The 27,591-nt window shown below is 39.0% G+C and overlaps 1 protein-coding gene across 4 annotated transcripts in view; it reads left to right on the top strand.

The window, feature by feature from the left end:
* Positions 1-27,088, top strand: part of pip5k1bb (phosphatidylinositol-4-phosphate 5-kinase, type I, beta b) — a 54,561-nt gene extending 27,473 nt beyond the window's left edge. For 3 of the 4 annotated variants that reach the window (XM_041248650.1, XM_041248642.1, XM_041248655.1), the window contains exons 8-15: positions 5,437-5,642; positions 6,183-6,266; positions 6,444-6,492; positions 7,122-7,206; positions 8,064-8,219; positions 9,960-10,107; positions 18,122-18,239; positions 25,700-27,088. In XM_041248650.1, coding sequence (XP_041104584.1) covers positions 5,437-5,642; positions 6,183-6,266; positions 6,444-6,492; positions 7,122-7,206; positions 8,064-8,219; positions 9,960-10,107; positions 18,122-18,239; positions 25,700-25,702 — 849 coding nt within the window. In that variant the 3' untranslated portion in view covers positions 25,703-27,088. Of the gene's footprint in view, positions 1-5,436; positions 5,643-6,182; positions 6,267-6,443; positions 6,493-7,121; positions 7,207-8,063; positions 8,220-9,959; positions 10,108-10,373; positions 11,959-18,121; positions 18,240-25,699 lie in introns of those variants that run through there. The other variant, XM_041248664.1, reaches the window with a different exon arrangement.
* Positions 27,089-27,591: the final 503 nt, after the last annotated feature.

Below are 27,591 nucleotides of genomic sequence, written 5' to 3'. Positions count from 1 at the left end.
TAGTCACCCGTTGTGTGTTTCAAAGTGAACATTGTAAAGATGAAATGCACATTTCCTGCGTTAACTTGTAACAAATGGTGAAACATTATTACTGTGCTTGGGACTTAGATACAGCTGCCTGTGTCATTAATGACTTTATCGGCAGTGAGAGAGAAGATGAATGTTAAAGCCATCGCATTAGACTCATGTTGACCTGAACAGTGCTCTGTGTGTGAATCAAGTTTCTCTGGGACCTGCCTCTAATACCTTTATATCACCCCAAGGTCTAGATACAGTGTAAATAATAATTTAAAAAAAATGAAAGCCTTTATTGTTTACAGCTCGTGTTGTTATAAGTTTGTCAAATCCAAGCCAATTTCCATGTCAACCTTTACGTCAAGAAAGAATTCCTCATTTTCATCCCATCTGCTGAATAAGTAAAGCCTGGATGTATTGGCCATTCTCCAGTAAAATATCTGGCACCAGATTGTGACATTGTCAGTGATGTTGTTTTCATGTGGATCCGATTTCTTCTGAACCAAGTCCAAGAAAAAAACAGATCGTTTCTTAGGTTCAGAAATACGTTTCCTCAAAAAAATATCTTGAAGGGACAAAATAGCTTAATTTATTTTTAAAAAATTACTTTGTTTGCAATTGTTATTGTTCTAGTTGACATATTCTTATATTCAATATAGACATTTGCAACTCAGACTAGAAAAGCAAAATGTCTGTATTGTTGTAAGAGCCAGCACAACCTTAACCAACTACTGTGTATTGACAGCAATGCAAGGTGAAGTTTGAATCACAGTAGATGTTCATAAGATGGCAATGGCTCCTGCCATACCACAGACAATTTGCAGGTCTAGCAGGTGTCTGTGGTGAGAGCGAACCAATCTTCTAGAAGCAAGCTCCTTCTAGTCTCAGGTTAAGCACTACAGACTATATCAAAAACTATATCATTTGAGAAATTGTAATTAGAACTTCTAAAACAAATGGCAGTCTTGATAAAAAGGTAAAAGAGCAAGTATGAAAATGTAATTGTAAGCACTTATTCTTTAAATGTATCTTCAAATAAAATCTCCAAATACATTCTGAACAATTGCTCTTATTATAGCCAGGATGCAATAAAAGGCTTTAACCAAAGGGAAACAATTCAGTCTTGTCTGTTGTAAAAGATTCAGTGAACCAGCAGGTAAACATTTTCCCCTCAGTCCAAATGTAATACGGCACATCTTGTTTTTCCAACTGCTGCTTTCTTTGTTCAGAGAAAATAAATGATAACATCACAGGGTTTCAGGTACCGTAAGTTAAAAGGCTTGTTTTAAGAACATGTTAAATGAACAGTGTTGTGCTTGGAGTGAAATGTAAAAGCCTTCTGTTGTTAAATTGTCTATTTGCAGATACAGATCTGACCGAGTTTAGCCTCTGAAGCGATCTGTAATTAGACCAAGAAAGGAAATAGAGTCTGAGTTACACCCAGAAAAAGTAAAGGCCGATGAAAACTTTGCTAGTTTAACATGCTGTGCCTTAAAGGAAGAGAGATTGATGCAGACTGTTGATAGGCGCTGATGGACTGAAATACTGACTGTTAAATGACCTGTACCTCATAATTATAAAGCAAAGAAGAAAATACTACAAACAATGTACTGTAAGCCCAATCCTAACAGAAAAAAACAGGAAGCATGTGAAGCATCCTCGCATTTGATTTATTTTAAAACCCAAATGTTATAATCCGGGCTGTCAAGCGATTAAAAAAATAAATAAATAAATAAATAAATCCCTGTTGAGATTCAAAAAATTGAGATTAAAAAAATTAACCTCAGTTAATCTTGGTTTTATTCACATATTTAATTGATACAATTACTGCATCCATCTCACGTCCCAACACAAACACACACACTGTACATTGTATTTTACTCTTAAAGGCTGAAGCTCTTGTCACATCACTTTTACATTGGACATGTGGATGGCATAGAATAGATCTTTTACCTGTGGAACAATAGCCATCTAGAGAGACCTTGCCATAACGATGCATTACTAAATGAGTCTTATAGTTATACTGCATAGTTCCCTTTATAGAAACAGAGCTATTCAGGTTCTGAATAAATTGATAAAATGTGTTTACCTGACCTGATTAAAATAAATCTTGCATTTTGTTCTTGGTACAACAAAAGACTAGCCTCGTTTCCGTATTGAGGACAACCTAACCCCACATTACTGCCACTGTTCTCTAATTGTTCTCAATGTTCCTGGGAAGCAGTGCTTATTCATTGCAATTGTGTTTTGGTTGGACTGCCAGGGACATGAAACTAGGGCGATTTGATATATTTGGATCTGTATACCAGATAGATGTAAAATGCATACCCAACGCTTTCACAGGTAAATTAGTTGTGCTGTTGTTTGCAAACATCTTTGAGGTATCCTAGGTAACATTCAGGTTGAAAACTGATCTAATTTAAGATGTATGGAAATATGATGCTGGTGTTTAAACTAGTCTACCCTCCAGTAAGCACTATGTTCAGACAGAACAGCACTTGTTAAAGGACAGTGCACATTACTAATGAGTACGCCTGACTAGCTCAAATTTGTACATTTACTAATACAGTAATGGTAAATCATCTGTTTAAATGGACCACTTGTCTATAATGCCTCCAATGATGAATGTGCCATGTTAATATAGCTGTCTATAAAGAACAGTTTTAGACGGCCCCTTTAGCAGTTGTTATTAGGAGTAGGAGGTTTACAGTACTGGAACACGTTTGTATTTGTTTTGTCATTAAGAGCCTGGTGTTAATAAATATTGCACAATGGTCAGCTACATTTTTATAACAAGTTAGAATGAGGTCATCATAAATTAAACCTCATTTTACTGTATTTAGTGATGTTATTAAGAGCGTCATAAAAAAAAAAATGACCAGCGGGAATAGTTAAAAGCATATCCTCTACTGTTTAGATCATAAAACTGCACCCTGTTGTCCTATCAAAAGCACTTGTGCCCATTAAATTACATTTCCTGTGAAACTGTACTGAGGATTGCAAGCCCTTCAGTGAAAAGATCTTCTGTATACATTCAAGCAGTCTGCAGTTTAAAAAGGCATTTTAAAAGGTGTTTCTATCAGGATCTGCTTGTTTAGAATGAACTTGAAATAATGTATTTCAAGTTGTTTAACACCATGTTTGATGAATATAAGAGTAAGTGGCTTCAGAGGCCATTTTAATGTCATGTTAATATAATTGTATGGTAATCATTAAGAGTTCTAGGTTCTGTTGCTCTGATATTGAGTTCTGTTATTTTTCTCTAAATCTCCTTCAACATGTTTTGAGCTGCTTTGCGTTTATCTAAAAAAATCTTAAGAGCTGGCATGGAACAGCCTACCTCATTCTATTCAAATCATGTGACAATATGACTACACTAGGAAATTCAGGTCTGATATGTAGCAAACCTATTTCCACTCAAATGTCTTAACAAGGATGATATTGATCAGACAGATTTAGCTTGGATTTCAAATTAGTTGTATTTTTCAATCAGTCAATGTCAGGATTAAAGCAGAAAAAGCTACATCTACTGAATTTGTATTGAGTGTTTGCTTATTTGTGTAACTAAAAATGAACTGTAGGGTCTTCACCCAGTCAATGCATCAGACTCTGACAAAAATGAAAAGCCTTTCCCTTGGTTGAGTGGAGCCCTCCCAGTTTGAATTGAGCCAGGTCACAGCAGGGCAGAATGGCAGAAAAAGACTATATTGCTTCGTGAAGGGTTGCCAGCTCTCCCTCTGCCCTTGTGTTTTGCAAGCAGTAATCTTTACAGTGGCTGTGTTTGACAAAAACTGCATTGGTTCCAGATCAAGTGGTAGGCTAATGCAGGCATAATTATCAAGACTGGCCTTTAAAATGTGGGACGGATCGCAACCCTGTCTTCTAGCACTCTACTGTTGTAGTTTATTTTCATATCTTGAATGAATTTGTATAACTCCACTTAAACTGTGTGACTAAAATTAGCAAAACTGGTTATTGACTGGTGATTAGATGGATCTTACAATACAACAGTTTTGTTTGGCTTCAGCTCCTCATACTCAGATTACAATAGCCACTATTTAGAAGATGGGAAGTTCAGATTATGGATTCTGAATATCCATGTGTACATACACTACAGTATCAACCACACCCTGGTATACATACAGTACCTGACCTTTTGTTACCTGAGTAACACGTTTCAAACAAGCTCTCAAATTACTCTGCAAAAATAAAACAGAGAAAACTTTGCCTTGAGCCTAAATGTAACTCTGCCCTACATTGAAATGCCAGCATTGCAAAGCTTCTGCGTCAAAGTGTAGTGGTGGCATGGCCAGTACCAGTTGGGCATGTTAGATAAAACAGGTGGGAGTCTAGTATGGTTCCAGACGAACAGTGATCTGTATTATTTACACAGTGAGTAGAACAAAAACAAAACAAACAAACAAAAAGTAACTTCACGTTGAAGTAGTGACTAACACAAGAATGTTCCCTAACTAATACAAGACTAATACTCCCTGCAACAAAATAAAATCAGTTATTTTACTTCCGCCTATCAAAGTTCCACAAGCACACATATTTACACCACAACCAGTCTGGACAAAGGACAGCTTTTACCCCAGTCCCCCCCCCCACCACACATTGCAACCAATCAACACACCATTAACAACCAGTTAGCATTTAAAACAAGGGTACACAGCTGTTCCTTATTTGTAGGCTAAGTGTCCCCAGAGGCTTCTGGGAAATGTGTTTTGTTTCTTTTTTGTTTGTTTTTTTTTCAAAAGGATTTTCAGCTATCTGAGGGCCCCTACTGGTCTGCCCACTGTCATTACACTTTAAACGGGGTACAGTGTTTTAACCATTCTAAGGCTGACGCATTTACCAACAGTGACTTTACCACAGCATGTAAGAAAATAAATCTATTTGCAATCAGTTTGCTTTGCTTAATTGCATAGTTAAAGTTGCATTTTTACTCAGTTATGATTGATATACTTATTTATTAAGATAAACAATAAAATCTCTATTATCCAAACAAATTGGTACCAAGGACAATTTGATTGTTTTGTATAATCGTATTTTAATTGTATAACCGTTTAAATTACTTTCCCAATCAGGAAACCTTGTAAAATTGATATGATTTAACTCATTTACCTTTAAATATATAACATACAGTATTGCATTACTGTGTAAATAAGAGAGATTAAAGGCTAAATGGCGCATTTTCTTTGACAACAGGGTAGAAGAACACAGCACACAAGAAGACAGGTTACCAGATAACAGAGGTGTTGGGATAATCAAGGGTCAGATGATCAAGGTTTTACTGTACTCTCGATCTGCGAAGGGAGGGCTAACAATGTTGAAACGAGAGAGTGTTGTTATGTTGTTTTGTTTTCTAAGCTTGTTAGACTGTTTTCCAATGGCTTTCATATTTTTCCTCCTCCATAGGTCCTGGAAAGTTTTAAAATCATGGACTACAGCCTGTTATTGGGGGTTCATATATTGGACCCGAGTCCCAAGGAGAGAGATGGGGAGAATGCGCAGGTGGCAGTGGATGGGAAGCGGCATGGGGCCCAGAGGGTCCTGTACTCCACAGCCATGGAGTCCATCCAGGGGGAAGGCAAGTCAGCAGAGGCCGTTACCACAGACGACACGTGAGTACTGCTCTCCAAGCTGAGGCAACACCCATGATGTTACATGTACAGGGTTGTTGGAAGGAACTCACAGTTTTGGCCATAACTTTCAAAGAGAATGTTGAATAAAGTTTATATTTGACACAGTGGCTGTTGGGTCCATAAGGTTTTTCAGTACATAGCATATGCTAATGTTTAACTGTTAACGTTAACTTTAAATTAGCACATATACAACCGCAACATCCATTGCGCACCCTCTAACTCTGGTGGAAATGGATCAGAGTGTCATGAGCTCATTAAGCTGTCTGTCAGATGTGTTCCTAAGCACATATTCTGTTACAAGTTATTTGTTAGGATCATCTCATTCACCAGACCATCTATATTATCATTGTATTAGCAATTCTGTCTCTCCTAGTCTGTTCAGTTTTTCTTTCTAGGACTCCCCTGGAAACTAGGTAATTCATCCCATAGTTATCTGCTGTCCACTTGGACCCTTTTGAACAAAAAAAGACAAAAGCATATTATATAAACATGGTCACATTTTCTCATTTTTTTTTACAGAATGGGTGGTATTCCAGCCAAAACTCACAAGGATGAAAAACTGCTTATATTTCTGGGCATTATCGATATCCTACAGTCCTACAGGTACAAAGTTACTGAATTAATGACAGTAATAATTAAACAACAATTAATAACAATCAATATTTCAGCACATTTCCTCCTAGGCTTACACATTCTTATTTTGTACTGAATGAAGCGCCCTGTTTTTATTGTCAGGTTCTGAAAGTCGAATTTTTAAGCAGCATGTTCGGTCTCTTTCAGATTGATTAAGAAGTTGGAGCACTCCTGGAAGGCTCTTGTCTATGATGGTGTAAGTTCTTTTAAGCTTTCCAAAAGTTATACAGCAAATCCTGTTTTAACAGTGCACAGTGTGTTAGGCTTCACACTTCTCAAGTTTAATTATTGCATGTTAAGTGTATTATTTAATAAAATGTGAACAATATCTGTGGATGTGAACAAGATAAATATGCCCTAATCCTAAAAATGATTGGACTACTATATTCTCTTAAACTAACAATTGCTTTGAAAATGGAAAATTAACTTAAATTGAGAAAAGGTTTCATGAATTGCAAGCTTGGTTTCATTAATCAGAATTACCTTTAAAAAGTTTAATAATTAAAATAGGACATAGGGAGCTTGCATTGCATTGCATTGCCATGAGAACTGAATAGTAGTGAAGTGTTAAAGCCTTTAAAGCTAATGAATGAGGTAATACTTTGTTGCAATGAGTTTAATGGCATAGTGTATTCTCCTCATCCCTAGGGAGTGTTTTCTGGAGTGTTTCAAAGGATGTTGATACCGGTATTCGTTGCTTTTATTGATTGAGTGGGTGTCCTGTGAGGGCAGACCTACAGCGAGTCACAGTAGAAGCAGTGATCAGGTATCAACATGGAGTCTGCAGACAGAGGAATCACGTGTTGCATCTTCTCTCTCTTGCAGGATTCAGTGTCGGTGCATAGGCCCAGTTTCTATGCAGACAGATTTTTAAAGTTTATGAGCACCCGGGTTTTCAAGAAGATACACAGTAAGTGGGACCTACATTTGAAACTGATTCTGTGTTAACACTTGACACAGTGTCAGTTCATGTGGGTTGTAGTATGACTGTTCATATGAATAAGCGTGGGATTTATTGCGAATTGCTGATTATTCTACTGAAAAGCAATGAGAAATACTATAGTGTTTTACCTCAAATGTAACATTTCCATGCAGTAACTGTTTTCCAATCTTTAGCTGAGATTTAAATGAGTAGCTTTTGTTATGATAATGCATTACTTATATGTACTACATGTGCCATAGTGTCTGAATAAATGCAGGGTGTTTATTGTGTGGAACACATTTATAGAGTGATACAAATGTTAACTGCCGTTTTCGACCATTTTTCCTTTGTATCCAGAAAAAAAATAAAACATTTTACACTGAAGTGGTCACAACAGGATGTATGAACATTTTGCCATTAACCCACTTCCCAGTGCTTATGTTGTGTTAGAAAGAGACGTCACCAAGTTTTGGCACTCTTGAGTACACAGCAGTTGCAATTGTCCCTATACTAAACCAACATTTTACTTTTTTTTTCTTACAAAATACACATTAATTTAATAGAACAATATGGATTATTATTCTGGTGTAATAGCCCATAGGGCTGCTTCAATATTATGCTCTAGTTGGAAGATCCACAGTCTGATGCAGTGTTAAATATTTAGTTGTGCATGTGACCGTTAACATAGATTCAAAATTGAACAAAGTACAGTTACCATGCCACTAAGAATCTACAAACATTACTTCACTGTTTTTTTTTAAACGATCACTAAACCATAGTGACTGTTGGTTCTTCTGAGAAGAATAATGTTGATGGGGTTCATAAGTTCTTTGTTGTCTTTGAAGCTTTCAGATGCTCTCCTTCCAAGAAAGCCCGCAACTCTATCCCAGCTCTGAAGTCCTCTTCACACGAGATAATATCCCCCCAGAGCGAGGAGCAAACCGACGAGAAGAAGGACTGTCTCAGTGGCTCGAAGAGCCTCGTCAGCCTGGATGGACAAGGTATTGTTTCACATATGGTTTAAAACGCATAGTGCGGCACCAACAGCAAGGGGTTACCTACTAAATCATTCAACATTCTCCACTACCAAACGGGCTCCAGCCAAGAGATTTTCAAGGTCTTCTAGCAGATGCTAGCAACTAACCGTCACCAGAGGTGACGCAAAATGATACCTAGAATCCATACCAGTGCTGTTCAACAAAGCCTCAACATGTTAAGGTGCTAATGCTCCTTAGCCGTGATCTGCTTCAAAAGATAACAAGCTCTCAACTACGCGTTATCACTGTTTAAAAAAAGTATTGCAATCAATCCAGATAACACACGATAGCACACATTATGAGGATGTTCTTGTCCCAGCATATCCTAGTGGTGAATTGAAAATGTTAAGGTACTTGTTCATGAATAATCACAGGCAAGTAAGAGCCCATACTGTAATTAAAACAAAAATGCAGGCTTCTTGTAGATTGCACTGCTTACATTATGAAAGACTACTTGAAATACCAGAGAAATGTAAGTGCTTAACAGTAAGTTACCTGTGGGTTGTGGCACACTGCAGGGAAACAGTGAATCATTAAACCTCTCTCATCCTGCTAGCAACCAATTGAAGATTTGCAAATTGCAAAACTCAGCATAATGTGGGCTTGTAATGCCGTATTTACGGTGACCTAAGTCTCTGTTTCTCCTGTCTGTTATCAGTATTTTCAGGCAGCAGATTGCAGATAACATTTTATGAATCGCTAATGAATACACTCTGCAGGTGCATAATAAATAATGCATGTATGACTGGTTTACAAATATTCCTGTAGATAAATAAAACATTTCTGTTGTGATATTTTGACAAGCTCTCCCACCCTCTAGCAGAAGTTGGAATGATTAAGTTCAATTCTGTAGTATTTGAGATATTTCCTACATGTGCTTTAAGATTTTGAGCATGGTAGCAGTTACATTTATCAACACATTATATGATGCGTTGAGGCGTTTGATGCAAATGCTTTTACAGATACCCCCACAGGCGAAACTTGTATTGTCCAGAGGGAATTGAAGGTTAATATCCACCCTCCATCTTTTAGAAATGCATTCAGAACACACAGTGTTGTGTGATACACTGCTGTTACAAATGCTGCTGAACCTTGCTAGCAAGACAAGGTTAGGATCCCTGAGTGGCACAAACGTGTGCTGTGCAGGGTGGGTAAGTCATGCTGTCAGGGCAGGTCAGGCTGTCATTCTTGGCTGGGGATTCCGCTGGGAGCATCACATTGGCCTTGCTGTTTCCACAGGTTGGGGGAGTTAAATCAGGACGTTAACCTCACTTTGCTGAAGCCACTATGAGCTTGAGAGAAGGAGTCACTGAAAATTAAACCCCCCTTTTTATGACCTGTCCCCTTGTACTTATGTGGAAGATCTTTTGGTTACATAGCAGCATTTACATCAACTAACATCACACTACCTGATGACACGTGATTTGTTCATTTGATAATTTTAATAATCTAGTGCCCACTGCCTTAGAAAAATGCAAACTGGTCTTCTTTTTTTATAACCTATTGTTGAAAAGCCTTCCTTTCACCTTGAGTGTCTCTCTCAGACCATTGCTACATTAAAAAAGATAAGAACTATACAAATGAAATCCACTACTCAATACACCATTTCTATATATATATATATATATATATATATATATATATATATATATATATGCCCCTCATCATGACTTTTGTTGCTAACATGTTGTTTTCTGGTTTTAGTATTTGGGTCTTTCTCTCGGCCGGATCTGGTGCCAAACCCTCAGTCCCTTTTTGAAGCTTCCTCCTTGGTCACCACAATCTCCTCCTCTTCCTCACTGTATGCAAATGAATGCTATGCGATGGACAACACTGGGGTCCCTGGATACAGGTACTGCTTCTCATCTGCATCTAAATGACCAACATCTAACCTATAATTAACATTTTAATAGTCAAACTGGTATTGAATTTTAAATAGTGGTAGCTTTGTCATTTTCACATTTTTATAACTTGCTATGATGTTTGCAGTAGTTGTGTAGTGATCCTGGTATCTTTTCCTCCAACGTGTCGCTGTGATCTGTAACTAGTTTTAAGGTAATTCCACTGCTGGTCGTGGACTGCTGTCTGACTGCCCGTTCTTTGAATTTCTCATTCCAGAATGACATGTGGTGCTATGACCTAGAAACTCCGTTGGCTCCATTTACTCTATTTCAGAAAAGAATACATTTAGCTAAAGCCCAAGACATTAGGGAGAAAGATCAATATTGCTTGTTCTATTAAAATCAAAATCTATCTCTAAGGATTGGTTTCCATGCTGTGTTTGGAAGGCTTTGACAGGACAGTGTCAGAGCCCAAGGGGACTGCAGTACTTCATAAAGGAAGCACTCTGGGCTGTTGTAAATCCTCAGAAGTCTTTTCTTGAATCATTTTGATTATTATTATTCAAGAAATGTAGAAAAGTAGATTATTTTACATTTACAGTTGGCTAATTCATTTTGTATTGTAAATGAATACAAGCTAAATTAGCATGTTGCACTTACATGACATTTCATTTGAATGTCCAATGAGCTACTTTGTTCAAATGACCCTGCCTTAGACATACAACACCATAATCCTGAATTGCCACAATTGCATTTCCCAAGGTTAATCCATTTCTAATATTAAATATTTAACAAGCCGTTCAATAGACATTTCTAATGGCAATATTGTTGTTAGTAGCCAATTCAAAAGGTGCTGGCGAAGGCAAATTAAACACAAGGCTGTAACAGTTCTGAAGAATAACAACATGCTCTATATCCAGCCTTGTTATTTATCAAAAGACCTTGTCCCTTTCCTCAGTTCTTTGTAGAAACCCAGGCATTGAGACGTCAAAATACTTAATTTATATAACTAGGAGAAAGCATTGTAACCTTAGTATAACCTTGCACTGGTTTAGTCCGGTCAGTCACAGGTAAATCTGATTGCCATAATGTGAGGTATTAATAGTATACTATACTGTTCTTCAGGACATGTTTTTGTGAACTCAGCCACTGTTTCATTCTGTAATCGACTACAGGTAAGAGCTGGCTGCTTCTGTGTTTATTTTAAAAGAGTCACACTAAAGGTGTTGGTACACATTTTGTAGGGGAAAAAAAATAAAAAATTAAAAATACCCTCCATACAATACTGGATTCACAGACCCCAATTAGCACTGTCTTGGCCTGATTTAGCGCTAATTGGAGTTTGTGAAACCAGCCGACAGTGTACTGTAGTTTTATAATTAGTAACAAATGTGTAATCTACTACTAAACAGATCATATAAAAACATTATCTGTTTTAAGAGGTGTGTTATAATCTGTTCATGGCAGTAGCTGGCACTATAGTGAGATACCAAATCCAGATGGGTTCAATCAGAGCATTTCTACTGCTTACAGTATGCATGCAGAACAGTACACAACGTCATACTGTACTAGTGAAACCGACACTGAAGTTAGTCACTGTTCAACTGAAATGACTGTAGATTACCATGAGTATTCCACAGAGTGAACCCAGAGCTTTCTACACCAAAACAAGATTTATCCTTATTGGGCTGAAGCAGGGCTTCTCAAACCCGATCCTCAGGACTCCAGCGTCTTCTGGTTTACATTCCAACAGAGCTCTCAATTACTCAAGTACTAAAATTACTAAACCCCAAGTTGAACTAATAATTTGCTTAATTAGACCTTTTTTTTAATTGTTCTCAGCACCTAAACTATTGCAGATTTCAAGTTACTTGTACAATGTTATAGTTAACTTGAAATCGCCAAACTGTTGAAGAGCTGAAAACAATTAAACAGGCCTAAAACCACAAGACACTGGGGTCCCGGGGACCGGGTTTCAGAAGCCATGGGTTAAAAGAACAGATCTGCTGTGTCTTAACTATACAACACTGTGAAACTTGTATTTCTCAATGAAAGATTGGGCTCCTGTGTTATTTGACTTCAAAGTCCATCTCAGTAGGGTTACAAAAGTTTCACAGAATTGGTTGCTATGATTTGTTTAGATTTTAAGGATTAGCAGATTAAAACACTGTAGGCTGTAATTACTGAACACGTCTTTGCTGCAACGACAGCATGCATTTTGAAATGTAATAATGCAGGATATACACCATTAACATGCAATTTTGCAATTTAACCTGCTTAAAGGATCACATGCATGTAATTATGTTTATATAGGCGTAGACCTTTCATTTTTCATCATCTGTTTTTGGAATAAAATATTTAGGTAACTGTTCAAAATGTCCAGATAGCAGAAGTAATGGGTGCTTAACATACTGTATATTTTCTAAGAAAAGAGTATGTCTGTTTGGTTTTTTGGGGGTTAAGCTTTACTTAATGATATGGTACAAAAGATATAGGAATTACAAATGATAAATACTGTTTTAAAGAGCCGACAGTCTCCATGTTGGGGGAACTCATTTTAATGTTGTAATTTATGCTTCTTTGTTTGAAGATGCATAGAATCCATCACTCAACAGTAATACCTTTCTATGTGCTGGCACAATGGAAGTGGTTTGTAGCAGGGAGAGATCTGTGCTGACTCTGCTGGCGTGTTCATGGGCTGCAGGAAGAGGGCGGCAATCGCCCAACAACCGCCTGTGAGTCATGGCAGTGACACGGGGAGGTGGGAAAGTGGGTGTGTGGACTTTCCCCCCCTTTCTGAATGGCTGAGAGGCGAGTCTTGGGTGATTGTTGGTCCTATAAAGTAACGCTCTGCTGTCTCCTCAGCTCTGCCCACTTAGACGCACCGAGAGTGCGGAAGCTCTGATCCAGGACCGGGAATCAGGCGAAACAAAGAGAGACAGAGAGAGCGGGGAACCCTTGGGCAGACCCCAGCGTATTGTAAAAGAGCAGGCTAGTTAGCCTACAGAGTAGGACGGTGATCCGGGTCGTGCGGGTAGCGGCGACCGGGATAACGCTGCCGAGTGCAGCACCTTTTATTTGTAGTTTTATTACTGTTTTATTTTCCATTGTTCTTTTCGCCTTCTGTTTTCATTATTATTTCTTTGAGCACCTGCGAGTGCACTTGCTGTTCGCGTACCAGCTGTGGTATTTCTGTGGTGCTGTCTATCATCGTTGATAGGCAGCCCACGGTCAACAGTGCCCTCTGCCGGAAAAAGTAAGAACTGTCAAAAATAAAACTGGGCACTTGTGTGGTGTTTTCAATTACACCTGTCTGTCTCCTAGTCAGTGAAGTACCCACACCCCTTCCACACGGTTCTTTTTGCTTTAGGTTATTTTATTTAAGATGGTTGATACTGAATTTAATTACATTCCTACAGTAAGAATTGTGTCTCATTATGAAACTTGAAAGCGGTAATTGCGATGCATTTGCTATATGTTAGCCTTCACCAGGACGTTGCTTTTAATGAAATGGGTCCTCCAAAAATGACAGTAGACCGAGTCAGCCTGGTATTGAGCTACTGTAACTCTCACTGAAACATGATAAAACAGCCACAGATGTCAGTCCTGGGTGTGCAGATGTGCATGGCATATGTAACCCACTACAGAGTTTGTATAACCAAACAGTCAACAAATAATTTAGACATGTACAAAGAACCAAACACCAATAGAAATAGATCATTAATTACAATGCCCTTGTAGAACCCTCCAGCAAATCAGATTGAACTTGAATAGAATTTTATTTATTTATTTATTTTTACTTAGCAAAACAACGCTGTTTGCTCAGTTACCCAAAGTGTTTAAAGAATATACAGCTATGGCCAATAGTTTTGAATCACCCTGTAGAATGAACTAATTTCGCTTCATAAAGTCAAATTAAACCTGCTGAATAGTGTTACGTTAATATATTGAATTACATACCACTTTGTAATTTTCAAAATATTTAACGAAAAACTGTCAAATTTAACAAATGTGATATTTAGAAAAATCTAACATGGAATCTATTGTTATGGCTTCCGGTAGACATGTTCTTCCAGTATCATTTTGCAGTTTCTTTGATTACATGATGTTAAATAAAATATCTAAATTATGTTCATATAGTTTTGTTTATTATTATTATTATTATTATTATTATTATTATTATTATTATTATTATTATGTCTCAATCCTAAAATTCTAGGTGATGCAAAATGTTTGGCCATAGTTGGGTTTTAGAATAATGCAAATATAATGCAAACATGATGCAAAGTCACTCGCCGACATGATGCCCCATCCAGAACCACAGCATGAGTGAAGGCTTTGCACATAACATGCAGTTTGCATCCTGAAAGTTCACAAGTACAATGTTCAAAATTACTACCAAGTTTTAATGATGGTTCATAAGAATCTTCTTGCGCGCATATATATATATATATATATATATATATATATATATATTATATATATATATATATATATATATATATATATATATATATATATGCCACATGGAAACGAGATCATTTAAATTATTATATTAGTATTATTGTGATATTTCTTGACAATGGCACATAATTCTGTGAGAAAACATGTTATCTTTTATAATTTATATATACATACATACATATTTATACTACAAGCATGGGTATATTTAGCATAGAATATATAGAGGATACTGAATGATCGTTCATGGTGTATGGTTTATATTCGCCGCAGGAGGATGTCCCAGTAAATCTCAAGCCCCGACAGATATTTTGAAGTTGTTATAAAACACGTATCGGTGCTCAATATTGTTTGAATTATGAATGTTCAGCGCCATCCTGAATTACAAGATTGAAATGTAAACAAAGACACTTTCAATACTAGTCCTGGTTAGCATGTTATCCCACTCATGTTATCCGACTGAACTGGGATAACAAAAATGTATCCCACGCTAAATATACCCACACTTGTACTATATAAATTTTTTTTTCAGACGAGCTAAGTCCTATATTTCTAATATAAACAGACAGAGTGCTTTATATAATAACAGCGAACAGCCTTGTCCTCATTTAACAGCAAGACCCATCTACAGCACCTGTTTTCAAGACTCCCCCATTGATATCACATAGAAGAGACAAGAATCTAAGAGAATATGTATCCACAGTGAGATTCGTCTGTCTGGGGAACTTTTAAAAGGCACACTTCCATGCAATAGACCATATATATACAGTGCCTATAGAAAGTCTACACCCCCTTTCAAATTTTTCACCTTTTGTTGCCTTACAGTCTGGAATTAAAATGCATTACATTATTTTTTTCCCATTTATCTACATATCCTACCCCACAACTTCCAAGTGAAAAAAATATTCTAGAAATTTGTAATAAATTCATTAAAAATAAAAACTGAAACAGCTTGGTTGGATAAGTGTCCACCCCCATTGTAATAGCAATCCTAAATTAGCTCAGGTGTAACCAATCGCCTTCAAAGTCACACACCAAGGTAAGTGGCCTCCACCTGTGTTAAATTGTAGTGATTCACATGATTTCAGGATAAATTCAGCAGTTCCTGTAGGTTCCTGCAGTTCCTGTAAGGCGCTTTCAAAAGAACTCCGGGACAAAAGTTGATGAAAGGCACAGATCAGGCGATAGGTATAAAAAAATATCAAAGGCCTTGAATATCCCTTGGAGCACCACCAAGACCCTGCCTAGATCAGGCCTTCCCTCCAAACTGGATGACCGAGCAAGAAGGAGACTGATCAGAGAGGCTACCAAGAGGCCAATGGCAACTTTGCAAGAGCTACAGGCGTTTATGGCCAAGACTGGTCAAAATGTGCATTTGACAACAATATCCACTCCACAAATCTGGCCTGTATGGTAGGGTGGCAAGAAGGAAGCCATTACTCAAGAAAGCCCACCTTGAATCCTGTTTGAAGTATGCAAAAAAACACTCAGGATTCTGTAGCCATGTGGCAACATTTTTTGTGGTTTTTAACGAAACTAAAATTGAACTTATTGGCCTAAATGCAAAGCATTATGTTTGGTACAAACCCAACACAGCGCATCATCCAAAGAACACCATCCCTACTGTGAAGCATGGTGGTGGCAGCATCATGTTATGGGGGTGTTTCTATATATATTTGTATGAACTTAACATGCAGCCTACAGAACTCAGTATTCCCAGGTGGTCTCCCATCCAAGTACTAACCAAGCCCAACATTGCTTTGCTTAAGCATTGCATGGTAAGTTTGATTTGAAGAGCTTTTTGCCATCAGAGACGTTGCCCAGGGGTCACTACAAGGAAGTAGCTCTTCTTGACCCCTGGGGTGTTTCTGATTGGCAGGGACTGGGGCACTTGTCAGGATAGAAGGGAAAATGAATGGAGCAAAGTACAGAGAAGTCCTTGATGAAAACCTGCTGCCCTTTGTAAGAAAGCTGAAACTGGGATGGAAGTTCACCTTTCAGTGTGACAACGACCCAAAGCACACAGCCAAAGCTACACTGGAGTGGCTAAGGAACAAAAAGGTAAATGCCCTTGAGTGGCCCAGTCAGAGCCCCGACCTAAATCCAATCGAAAATTTGTGGCATGACTTGAAGATTGCTGTCCATTAACGCTCCCCAAGGAACTTGGCAGAGCTGGAACAGTTTTGTAAAGAAGAAGTTTTTTAAAGCACATATCCTTCACAAAGACAAATCTGCCCGATTCCAGCCTTGCTGAAGCACCCCCAGATGAGTCCAATTTTCAGCTTTGCCCAACACCTGGTCGTCTAATGGTTAGACAGAAACCTGGAGAGGCCTACAAGCCACAGTGTCTCGCACCCACTGTGAAATGTGGTGGAGGATCGGTGATGATCTGGGGGTGCTTCAGCAAGGCTGGAATCTGGCAGCTTTGGCATGAATCAAGCCAAGCACAAGGTTGTCCTGGAAGAAAACTTGCTTCCTTCTGCTCTGACAATGTTCCCCAACTCTGAGGATTGGTTTTTCCAGCAGGACAATGCTCCATGCTATACAGCCAGGTCAATCAAGGTGTGGATGGAGGACCACCAGATCAATACCCTGTCATGGCCAGCCCAATCTCCAGACCTGAACCCCATTAAAAACCTCTGGAATGTGATCAAGAGGAAGATGGATGGTCACAAGCCATCAAACAAAGCCGAGCTGCTTGAATTTTTGCACCAGGAGTGGCATAAAGTCACCCAACATCAATGTGAAAGACTGGTGGAGAGCATGCCAAGACTTATGAAAGCTGTGATTGAAAATCAGGGTTATTCCACCAAATATTGATTTCTGAACTCTTCCTAAGTTAAAACATTAGTATTGTGTTGTTTAGAAATGAATATGAACTTATTTTCTTTGCATTATTCGAGGTCTGACAACACTGCATCTTTTTTGTTATTTTGACCAGTTGTCATTTTCTGCAAATAAATGCTCTAAATGACAATGTTTTTATTTGGAATTTGGGAGAAATGTTGTCAGTAGTTTATAGAATAAAACAAAAATGTTCATTTTACCCAAACACATACCTATAAATAGTAAAACCAGAGAAACTGATAATTTTGCAATGGTCTCAATTTTTTCCAGAGTATATATATACACACACACCTTAGGTACACTTTTCATGTTTGTCCTTCTTTTAATCTCAAAAATGAAAACTCATTTATTTAGGGAAAATTTAAGAACAAATGTTCCACCAAGATATTTTGCTTTGGTAGTAAATATTTGGTATGTAAGAGGCAATAAAAGCTCCATTCCCCAGTCATTCTGTTTCAAAACAGCTGTCCTTTACTTTGCCTTGAATAGCAATGTTCTGTGTTCTGCTTGGAGGGTCATGATGAATCACACTTGTGTTTATATTAACTCTTAGCTACTACTAGCTACATCAGATCCACCACTGGAAAAGGCAGGTTTTAAATGTATATGTTGGGATTACTGTAAATCGTTTTCATAGTAGTGAATGAATAAAGCCATTACTGAATCCTAAATTTTTGTTATAATGCAGTACCTGATGAAATAATTCTGTCTTTACAGGGATACGATGGCCTCAGGCTCTACCTTTACTTTAGAGGACAGTGCCATCTGCCTGATGTCGGAGCAAAGCACCATGGAAATGGACAGAGATGATGGCTCAGTGTTTGATGTCTATTTAGTAAGTAATTCTTTCTACAATGTATATTGTAAGCTGATAAGCTGATCCCTGGAGCCAGCATTACACTTCAGCCATTAACACCAGACAGAAGGATATCTACATCATTATATGGAAGGAAATGCAAATGGATGGAGACACATATGGATCACATTAGTTTACTGTAAAGCTACGTCTTAGTTGGTGCTTATCTTGGCGAGAGCCGAGTTCAAATCAGCATGAAGTTTTAACATCTACTCTCGTGTAATGGAAATCATGAAGATCTGGATACGTCCAGTGACTGCTGTGAATAGTGCAGCTGGCAACAAGGGAAAGACCTCGTGACAGCATGGAGAGACAGCTGACAGGAGGAAAGAGACCCCATTGGGGCTGGCAAGGGTTAGCTACCCTTATCGGCAGTATCCAGCTCTGTGTTTACAGAATGCTGGAGACACCTGCCCAAGGCTTCTAAGAAATGAAATAGAAAAATACCCCTAGAGTCTGCGAGAGCAGAGGTGGAAGATGACTCAATGTTGGACAACACAGTTAACGACTTAGGAACAGAAATGGATATGAGAATGGAGAGTACTTCACAAAAGACTAGTTCAAGATCTGCAGTTAGCAAAGACATGGAACTCCAGGTTTGTGTCTGCGGCTGGAGCAAGGCGACAACGGTCAGGGGTTTGAAGATTCATCAAGGGAGAATGAAATGCTTGAGGGAGAAGGGACAGGGCCTCGCATTGATCAGTACTTCTTACGAAGTCAGTCAAATCAGTCAAATGAAATCCAGCGACAGGAAGCAAACCACAGTTCGCAGGATATCAGCACCCCTGTCATAGACGTGAGGAGGACTTGCATGGACACAGTTAGTGATGAACCTAATGATCCTTGTGAACCCGGTCAGACAAACCAGCATAAGAGAGAAAAGAACCTCAACGGGCACAAGCCTGGAGTTAAATGGCCAAGAGTTTGTGAGAAAACTGCGTGGGACGCAGTAAATACAGATCTCTGCTTTGCATTGGAAAGGTTAAGTGGAACAGTTGAAAAGAAGCTGGAGAAATTTGGGGACATCATCTACGCATATGGAAGTGAGAGGTTTGGAGAAAAAAGGAAGGAAAAAGTACAAGCTGTTCCTGGAAAGTCTAGACGGCAGCAGGAGATTGAACGCTTAGTTAGAGAAAGGAGACAGCTGAGGAAGCAATGGAGAAGAGCAGAACAAAGTCAGAAGCAGTGACTCAATCTCTTACAAAGGGTCATAAAAGATAAGCTTGCAACATTGCGCAGAGCTGAGCGCCTACGGAAACGCTACAAAAAGAAGGAGCGTGCGAGAGCTAACTTTTATAAAGACCCATTCAAATTTGTAAAGAAGTTATTCACCAGTGAGAAGATTGGCACACTAAAAGCATCTAAGGTTGAGCTGGAGAGATATTTGGAGGAAACACATACAGATTCAAAAAGGCAGGAGCCTATGTCAATTCCTTCAGACATCCCACCTATCAATTCACCAGAATACCAAATGGAGGACTGTGCACCTAAGTGGAAAGAAGTAGAGCAAGCTGTGAAAAAAGCAAGGGCATCATCATCACCAGGGCCTAATGGAGTTCCGTACAGAGTGTACAAGAGTGCTTCAGGAGTTCTACAAATTATGTGGAAATTGATGAAAGTGGCATGGGAAAAACAGGTTGTACCAAGAGCATGGCGCCGAGCAGGTGGAGTCTTTATGCCTAAAGAAAAAGATTCTACAAGCATCAGTCAGTTTCGTCCTATTTCCCTATTAAACGTAGAAGGCAAGATTTTCTTCAGCATTATTGCTCAGAGATTGTCAACCTACCTATTAAAGAACTGCTTCATTGACACTTCAGTACAAAAAGCAGGGCATTCCAGGTTTCCCAGGATGCTTAGAACACATCAGCATAATCTGGCAACAAATTCAATCAGCTAAAAAGGAGAGGAAGGAGCTCCATGTGACATTCCTGGATTTGGCTAATGCATATGGTTCAGTGCCACATTAACTTCTTTGGGCAGCATTTGATTTTTTCAGTGTACCGATGACAATAACAAATTTAGTGAAAGCCTACTTTGGATATTTGCAATTTAGTTTTTCAACTTCAGAATTCGGCACTACATGGCAATGCCTAGAGGTTGGAATAATGTCAGGATGCACCATTTCTCCATTGGATTTTATCATGACAATGGAAGTAATCATTAGGGCATCAAAATGGGTAGTAGGAGGAGAGCGCTTGGCTTCTGGAATGCGACTACCACCAATTCGAGCATACATGGATGACATGACAACCATGACTACAACAGTAGCCTGCACTAATCGGTTATTGGGCAAATTAACCAATAACATTGAATGGGCACGAATGCAATTCAAGCCCACTAAATCAAGGAGCATCTCTATAATTAAAGGCAAAGTAGTAGATAAAACATTCTTCATTAATGGTGAGGCAATACCAATAGTCTCTGAGAAGCCATTGAAGAGTCTTGGGAGATGGTACGACGGGGATCTAAAGGACACAGTTCGTATGGAAGAAGTTGGACAACAAGCAGTGGAAGGGTTGAAGAGCATAGACAGCTGCTCTCTACCAGGCAAACTAAAACTCTGATGCTTTCAGTGTGGTCTACTGACGAGGTTGCTGTGGCCACTGACTGTGTACAAGGTTTCTTTGACAACAGTAGAGAAGCTGGAAGCTTTAATCAGTTCATACATAAGAACATAAGAACATAAGAAAGTTTACAAACGAGAGGAGGCCATTCGGCCCATCTTGCTCGTTTGGTTGTTAGTAGCTTATTGATCCCAAAATCTCATCAAGCAGCTTCTTGAAGGATCCCAGGGTGTCAGCTTCAACAACATTACTGGGGAGTTGATTCCAGACCCTCACAATTCTCTGTGTAAAAAAAGTGTCTCCTATTTTCTGTTCTGAATGCCCCTTTTTCTAATCTCCATTTGTGACCCCTGGTCCTTGTTTCTTTTTTCAGGCTGAAAAAGTCCCTTGGGTCGACACTGTCAATACCTTTTAGAATTTTGAATGCTTGAATTAGGTCGCCACGTAGTCTTCTTTGTTCAAGACTGAACAGATTCAATTCTTTTAGCCTGTCTGCATATGACATGCCTTTTAAGCCCGGAATAATTCTGGTCGCTCTTCTTTGCACTCTTTCTAGAGCAGCAATATCTTTTTTATAGTGAGGTGACCAGAACTGCACACAATATTCAAGATGAGGTCTTACAAGTGCATTGTACAGTTTTAACATTACTTCCCTTGATTTAAATTCAACACTTTTCACAATGTATCCGAGTATCTTGTTAGCCTTTTTTATAGCTTCCCCACATTGCCTAGATGAAGACATTTCTGAGTCAACAAAAACTCCTAGGTCTTTTTCATAGATTCCTTCTCCAATTTCAATATCTCCCATATGATATTTATAATGTACATTTTTATTTACATCAGGAAATGGTTGGGAGTTCCACGCTGCCTCAGCAGAGTGGGACTTTATGGTAAAGGAATACTGCAGCTACCAGTCTCCGCTCTAACCGAGGAATTTAAGTGCGCCAAGGTCAGACTGGAAATGACATTAGTAGAGTCACGCAACAAATGCGTAAGGGAGGCAGCACCTGTGTTGAAAACTGGAAGAAAGTGGGCGGCAAAGAAAGCTGTGGAAGATGCAAAGGCTGCCAGTCGAATTGGTGATATCATGGGGCAAGTTCAGCATGGAAAAGGGGGTCTTGGTCTCAGTTCAGCTCCTCCTACATGGCACAAGGCAACCCCAGCTCAAAGGAGGAAGCTGGTAGTCAACGAGGTGCAAAAGCAGGAGGAGAGGATGAGGTGTATAAAGGCTATTTCCCAGGCCAAGCAGGGAGAATGGATGAGATGGGAGAGTGTGGAACAACACAAGATTGGCTGGCAAGACCTATGGTCAGTGGAACAGAGCAGGATCAGTTTCCTCATCAGGTCAACATATGATGTTCTCCTGTCACCACAGAACCTAAACCTTTGGGTAGGAGAGGATCCCTCATGTCCTTTATGTTCATCACCTGCAACATTAAGGCACATTTTGACAGGATGTAAGGTGGCTCTTAGCCAAGGTCGGTTTACTTGGCGCCATGACCAGGTGCTGCGATGTTTGGCCTTAGCAATGGAAGACAAGCGTAACCTGACCAATAAGTTGCCACCTGTTCCATGAAAACATTACACACAAAAGACAACATTCCTCCTCCCAGGAGAGCAACAACCAAGAAAAGGTGTTAAAACCAATCCTCGCCCAGGACAACTGGAAGCTGCTAGAGAACGGCTTATTTTTCTACCTGAGATTGCCACCACTAACCTTCGACCACATATTGTCTTGTGGTCTGGATCAGCACGCCTTGTTCACCTGGTAGAGTTAACAGTGCCATGGGAGGATGCTGTAGATGAGGCGTACAAGAGGAAGGAACTGCGGTTTGCTCAACTAGCCACTGAAGCCGAACAGCGAGGATGGAGAGTCCGGGTTTACCCAATGGAAGTGGGTTGTCGGGGATTTGTGGCACACTCTGCAACCCGGTTTCTCAGAGATGTCGGATTCAGTGGCCAAGAGTTGCGTCGCACAGTGAAGAACTTATCTGAAGCAGCAGAGAGGAGCAGCAACTGGCTGTGGTTGAGACAGAAAGATTCTGGCTGGGGATCTCAAGCACAATAGAAAGAAAGAAACGCTGATGTACAGGTAAGTAAGCTGGGCTGAGTTGAGTGGGGGACGGAGGGGGGTGATGCTGGGACGCCAGAATCACCGTCGAGCCCTCTTGAGGTGTCATGGACTAGTCGACGAAACACTGAGGATGGAAGGTGCCCACTTGAAGACCCCAGAGATGTACCCTACTTAGCTCAATCCAGACAGTTGTCATGCTGATGCGCTGGGGAGGCCGCACTGTGGTTGATCCCCAGAGCCAGCATCGCAGCCGTTGTGTGTGCTGATGCTCCAGGTAGGCAATAAGCTGATCCCTGGAGCCAGCATTACACTTCAGCCATTAACACCAGACAGAAGGATATCTACATCATTATATGGAAGAAAATGCAAATGGATGGAGACACATATGGATCACATTAGTTTACTGTAAAGCTAGGTCTTAGTTGGTGTTTATCTTGGCGAGAGCCGAGTTCAAATCAGCATGAAGTTTTAACATCTACTCTCGTGAAATGGAAATCATGTTGAACTGGAAACACTGTCTACACTCTCTCAGTCACCGTGTTGGGGGAACTACCTATGCTGTATCAACTACATATCAATAGTTATTCTAGGATTAGCTCTATTGGTTTGATCAAACTTAGATTTAGGGATTGGTGTTTCACACATTGATAAAATATGAATTGGGCATGATATTTAAATTTAAATCATAATGAATACGCACGTCAGTTTTGCTGCACAGCTTGAGGTTGCATGTTATCAAGCTTCTTGTACTTCATTGATTGTGAATGTGCTGCATGCGGTAGCTTGTGAGTGGATCATAGGAATGCCGTGACAGCTAATTGTAGGCAGCCTGGCAATTGCCAGAAGCCCATGACCAATAAGTCTTGGTTTTCAATACAAAAAATAAGCCAAGCAAACAACCGCGTGTTTGAGACTGGTGAATAAGCTCTGTCTATAACAACATGAGGATTTTCCCATTTGAAGATGTCTGCCTGATGAAATACCAGTGTATGTGGTCGGAATTTATTGAGAAGAATCATGTTAACTTGACTTCACTTGGATTGACTGAGGCTGTGTTTGAAGTTTTTATTTTTTTCTTGTTGTTTTTTCTTTCTTTCTTCATTTCAAGTGGAGGAGCTTTGAAAGATGTATAGCTGGACCTGCATCATTCTTGAGGAGGCAAAGCTCTGGAATCTGGACACACAGCTTTGTAACTTAGACGAATCTAGTCTGCATGCATATTTTCAACCTGTAAACCCTTGTGCCATTATTAAATTGCGTGTGGAATCATCCAGACACCTTACAAGCCCTTGCGTCATGTCTGACTAATTTATTTCTGGTTTGGTAGCTTTATTGGGTGAGATTTTCCTTTCTGAAACAATGGGGCAAATGACAGTTTGGAGTAAAAAGTTGAGAATCTAGCCTCGTTTTGACCCATTACGAAAAAAAGGAAACCAATGTTCAGCTTCCAAAATAGAAGACATGTCTCATTTCAAGTAGTTGTTCTCATCTCCTGATTTTACCCCCTTAATTCCACTTTATTCCCTTTATTAAAAGCAAGGCCATCAGCTAACTCACACGTTTATCTCTTCAAGCTCAAATTATCAGTATTGTTATTGAGTTAAACAGGCCAGGTAGTTACACCCAAATTAAAAAACATTGCTTTTACACAAAAACATGTGTGCTAGCCACAATGTTTGTCATGTTTGGGCTATTTTTACATTTGCCTTGGGGTTGGGGATTGGCATGTTGTTATGTTACTATGTTGTAACTGGATCAATGTTATTCAATTTCAGTTCACTGTATTTATATTATCATTTATTATATTTTATTTAGCATTAAATATTTTGTATGTAACATTTTTTGTGTATATATTTTTTCAGTTTATAAGGCCTTAGTTAGTATAGTTACAGTAGTTTTTTTTTTTTTTTAAATTACAATTTAATACCTGCAAAACATTGTCTGACCTTTTAGAAGAATGTTTGAAATAGTGTTTTTGACTGTATTCAAAGATAAAAAAATATTATTATAACGTTTTTTGTTTTAACTAATATGCACAACCAAAATTTGCGTTTAAAAACCAGGAGTTACATTTCTTGGATTCCACAATTGTAAATTTGGTTGCTTTTCTGCAAGAAGAATCCGCCCATAACCAACACGTCATCAGCAAGCACATAAATGCTCTGTGTGTTATTCTCCCATGTCGCTTCTTTTGTTTCGGCCTCTGTCACGCACTGGGACGATGAAACAGACGCCGACCGCTTAGTCTGGAGGAGGGGCTGCCCTGAGCCACCCATTCCCTAAGGGAAGGCCGTCCTCCAGGCTGTAAGCGGTCGGCTCCCGTTTGTGAGTAAGGATTTTTCCTTACCTGAGTGCTGAGCAGTTCGTATTTAGTTCTGCAGGGTGCGTGGTCAGGCTGGAGAGGCTGGGCTCTTTCCCCCAGTGCAGTTATGCTCTGGGGGGTGGACCGTGTCTCAGCTGCTTCACTTTCATTCATTTTTCAATATTTTGGTGGATAGGTGGCAGTGCGCCACTGTGGGGTGTGTTAGACTTTATTATTATTTTCCGTTCATTGTTTGACGGCCTCGTCTTTTGGGGGGAGGTGGAGCCATTTCCTATCTGCGGCCCTGGGATGCATGTATCTGTTCATGTTTTTCCAGCCGGCCTCGTGCAGGTAGCCGTCGGGCACCCACGGACGAGGCCTCCAGACAAATCATTCATTCACTCGGGCCCCGAGCACAGTTCATCACAGCTCATTAAATCATCTGTAATTGCAATCTCTGTGCTGAAACACTGACACTTTTTTCTTCTTCTCATTGCAGTAAACTGTCAGAGAGTGTGTGCCTGATGAAGACGAGCACTTTCTACACTCCAGAACACTCGAAGCACAGGAACAGATTCTACTTCAAACACTCAGACTGAATTTAAAACTCTTCCGCAGACATTGCTCAGGCTCATAGAACCCTGTGTCCTATTTCAACAGCTTTCCAGACTCTGCTGGATATTCATACAGTAGCTGCTATATATGTACATGAATTATTGTCAGTTCATAGTGGATTTTTGAAAAAAAAATCAAATCCATGTGATGTAAATCATTGTAAGCTTCTCAATCAAGGGTGAATATAGTTGTTATTATTTATATATAGTTTTTTCTTTTTCTTTTTTTACCCCTATGTAAGCATGCCAAATCAGTCTCTGGAATAATGCACTTGCTGATAGAATTGTGCTTTTAATAATGAAGTTTACCTGTTTGTATGCAAGTGGCACTGTTTTGATTGTAAAGCTGCACTGTATTGTTCTTAACTAAAACAGCTATTTGTACACTGAATACAAAACAGCCATTATATTTATATTTTGACCAACTGTTTTAATATGATGTAAGCGCATCCTTGCATTCTGAAGGGACTGCCAAAGCAGCATTTTGTACTGGACCCTAGTTCCAATAGGTTGTCTATCCAAGATCAGGAATGATGATTGGATGAGATCATTGAAATGTCAGTCCCCTGATTTTGATTGTGAAATTGACAGGTACTGGCTGAAATGGCATTTCAAGCTCAAGCCTTCGTAAACGTAGATCAGTCTAGGCACTAATAGATGATGAGGGGGAATCAGAAATGACAAAATACACTCAACCATGAAAATTCATACAGATTGCTCATTTGTGCTATGTAGATAATAGATATCTAGACAAATAGTTAACACAGAGAAAGGTAGCTAGGCAGATTTAAAGAATTATTTATACATGGACTATATATATATATATATATTATATATATATATATATATATATATATATATATATATATATGTGTGTGTAGTGGTGCAGAAGGAATCTCTTTGTTAAGAAATCTGTTAAAGACAGATATTTTCTGTCACATCTTGGAATCATTTTTCTCAGGATATCTTCTTCTTTTTGAATTTCTCTTGTACAGCATGTTGCCTAGGCCAAGCATCCAAGCATTTTTAACACTGCAGCTGCTTAGTGGAGCCTTTCGGCCTATGTCAAAGTGTCTTTAAATCTCATAATCACAGCTATGTTGTTCTGAGAAAACGAGATGTGTAATGTATTTAAGAAATAACTATCTTATTATATAGTTTGCTGAAGATGAAAATATTTTATTCTCAAAATGTAAAAATATTGTATTTTAGAAAAATGAAAGTGCTGTGTGTAAAATTAAAAGTCTTTAAGCAGAATAAGATGGGTGTTTATGTTTCTTTCACCACTGCTGTGTCTTTTCTAATAAATTATTTATATTGCCTTTGTTTTAACAGTGTTTTATAATTGCACACACACACAGTACACTTTGTTTGAATATGGAGGCACTCCCCAATAACCATTTAAACCAAACGAAACTGCTGTAAAAAGCATGACATACTGTTCAATTGATCAACTTCAGTAGCCAGTGCAAGTATTGCCCTCTAGTGTTCAAATGACGTTTAAATATAAAATAAGATTCAGAAACACTTAGGGACACACAATCCTGTGCTTCTTACCTATTCGTTGTGGTTAACGAAGCTAATGGTAAAACCTGCAATGGATCAACTTGCAATGGAATAGGATTCCATCCCTGCACAAGGAAGAAATATCCATGCTGAAGAGTAATCACCTAACACAGTATCATTCCCTCCTATATGTATCTGTTCACGATGTGTTTATGCAACGCAAAATAACGTCTTTTGCATAGCAATTTTCATCTGTTTTTTTTTTCTATAA

The sequence above is a fragment of the Polyodon spathula genome, chromosome 1, assembly GCF_017654505.1.
Source record: "Polyodon spathula isolate WHYD16114869_AA chromosome 1, ASM1765450v1, whole genome shotgun sequence".
Lineage (NCBI taxonomy): Eukaryota > Metazoa > Chordata > Actinopteri > Acipenseriformes > Polyodontidae > Polyodon > Polyodon spathula.
Note: the sequence above shows the minus strand (reverse complement) of the source record. Positions and strands in the feature narration are given on the sequence as shown.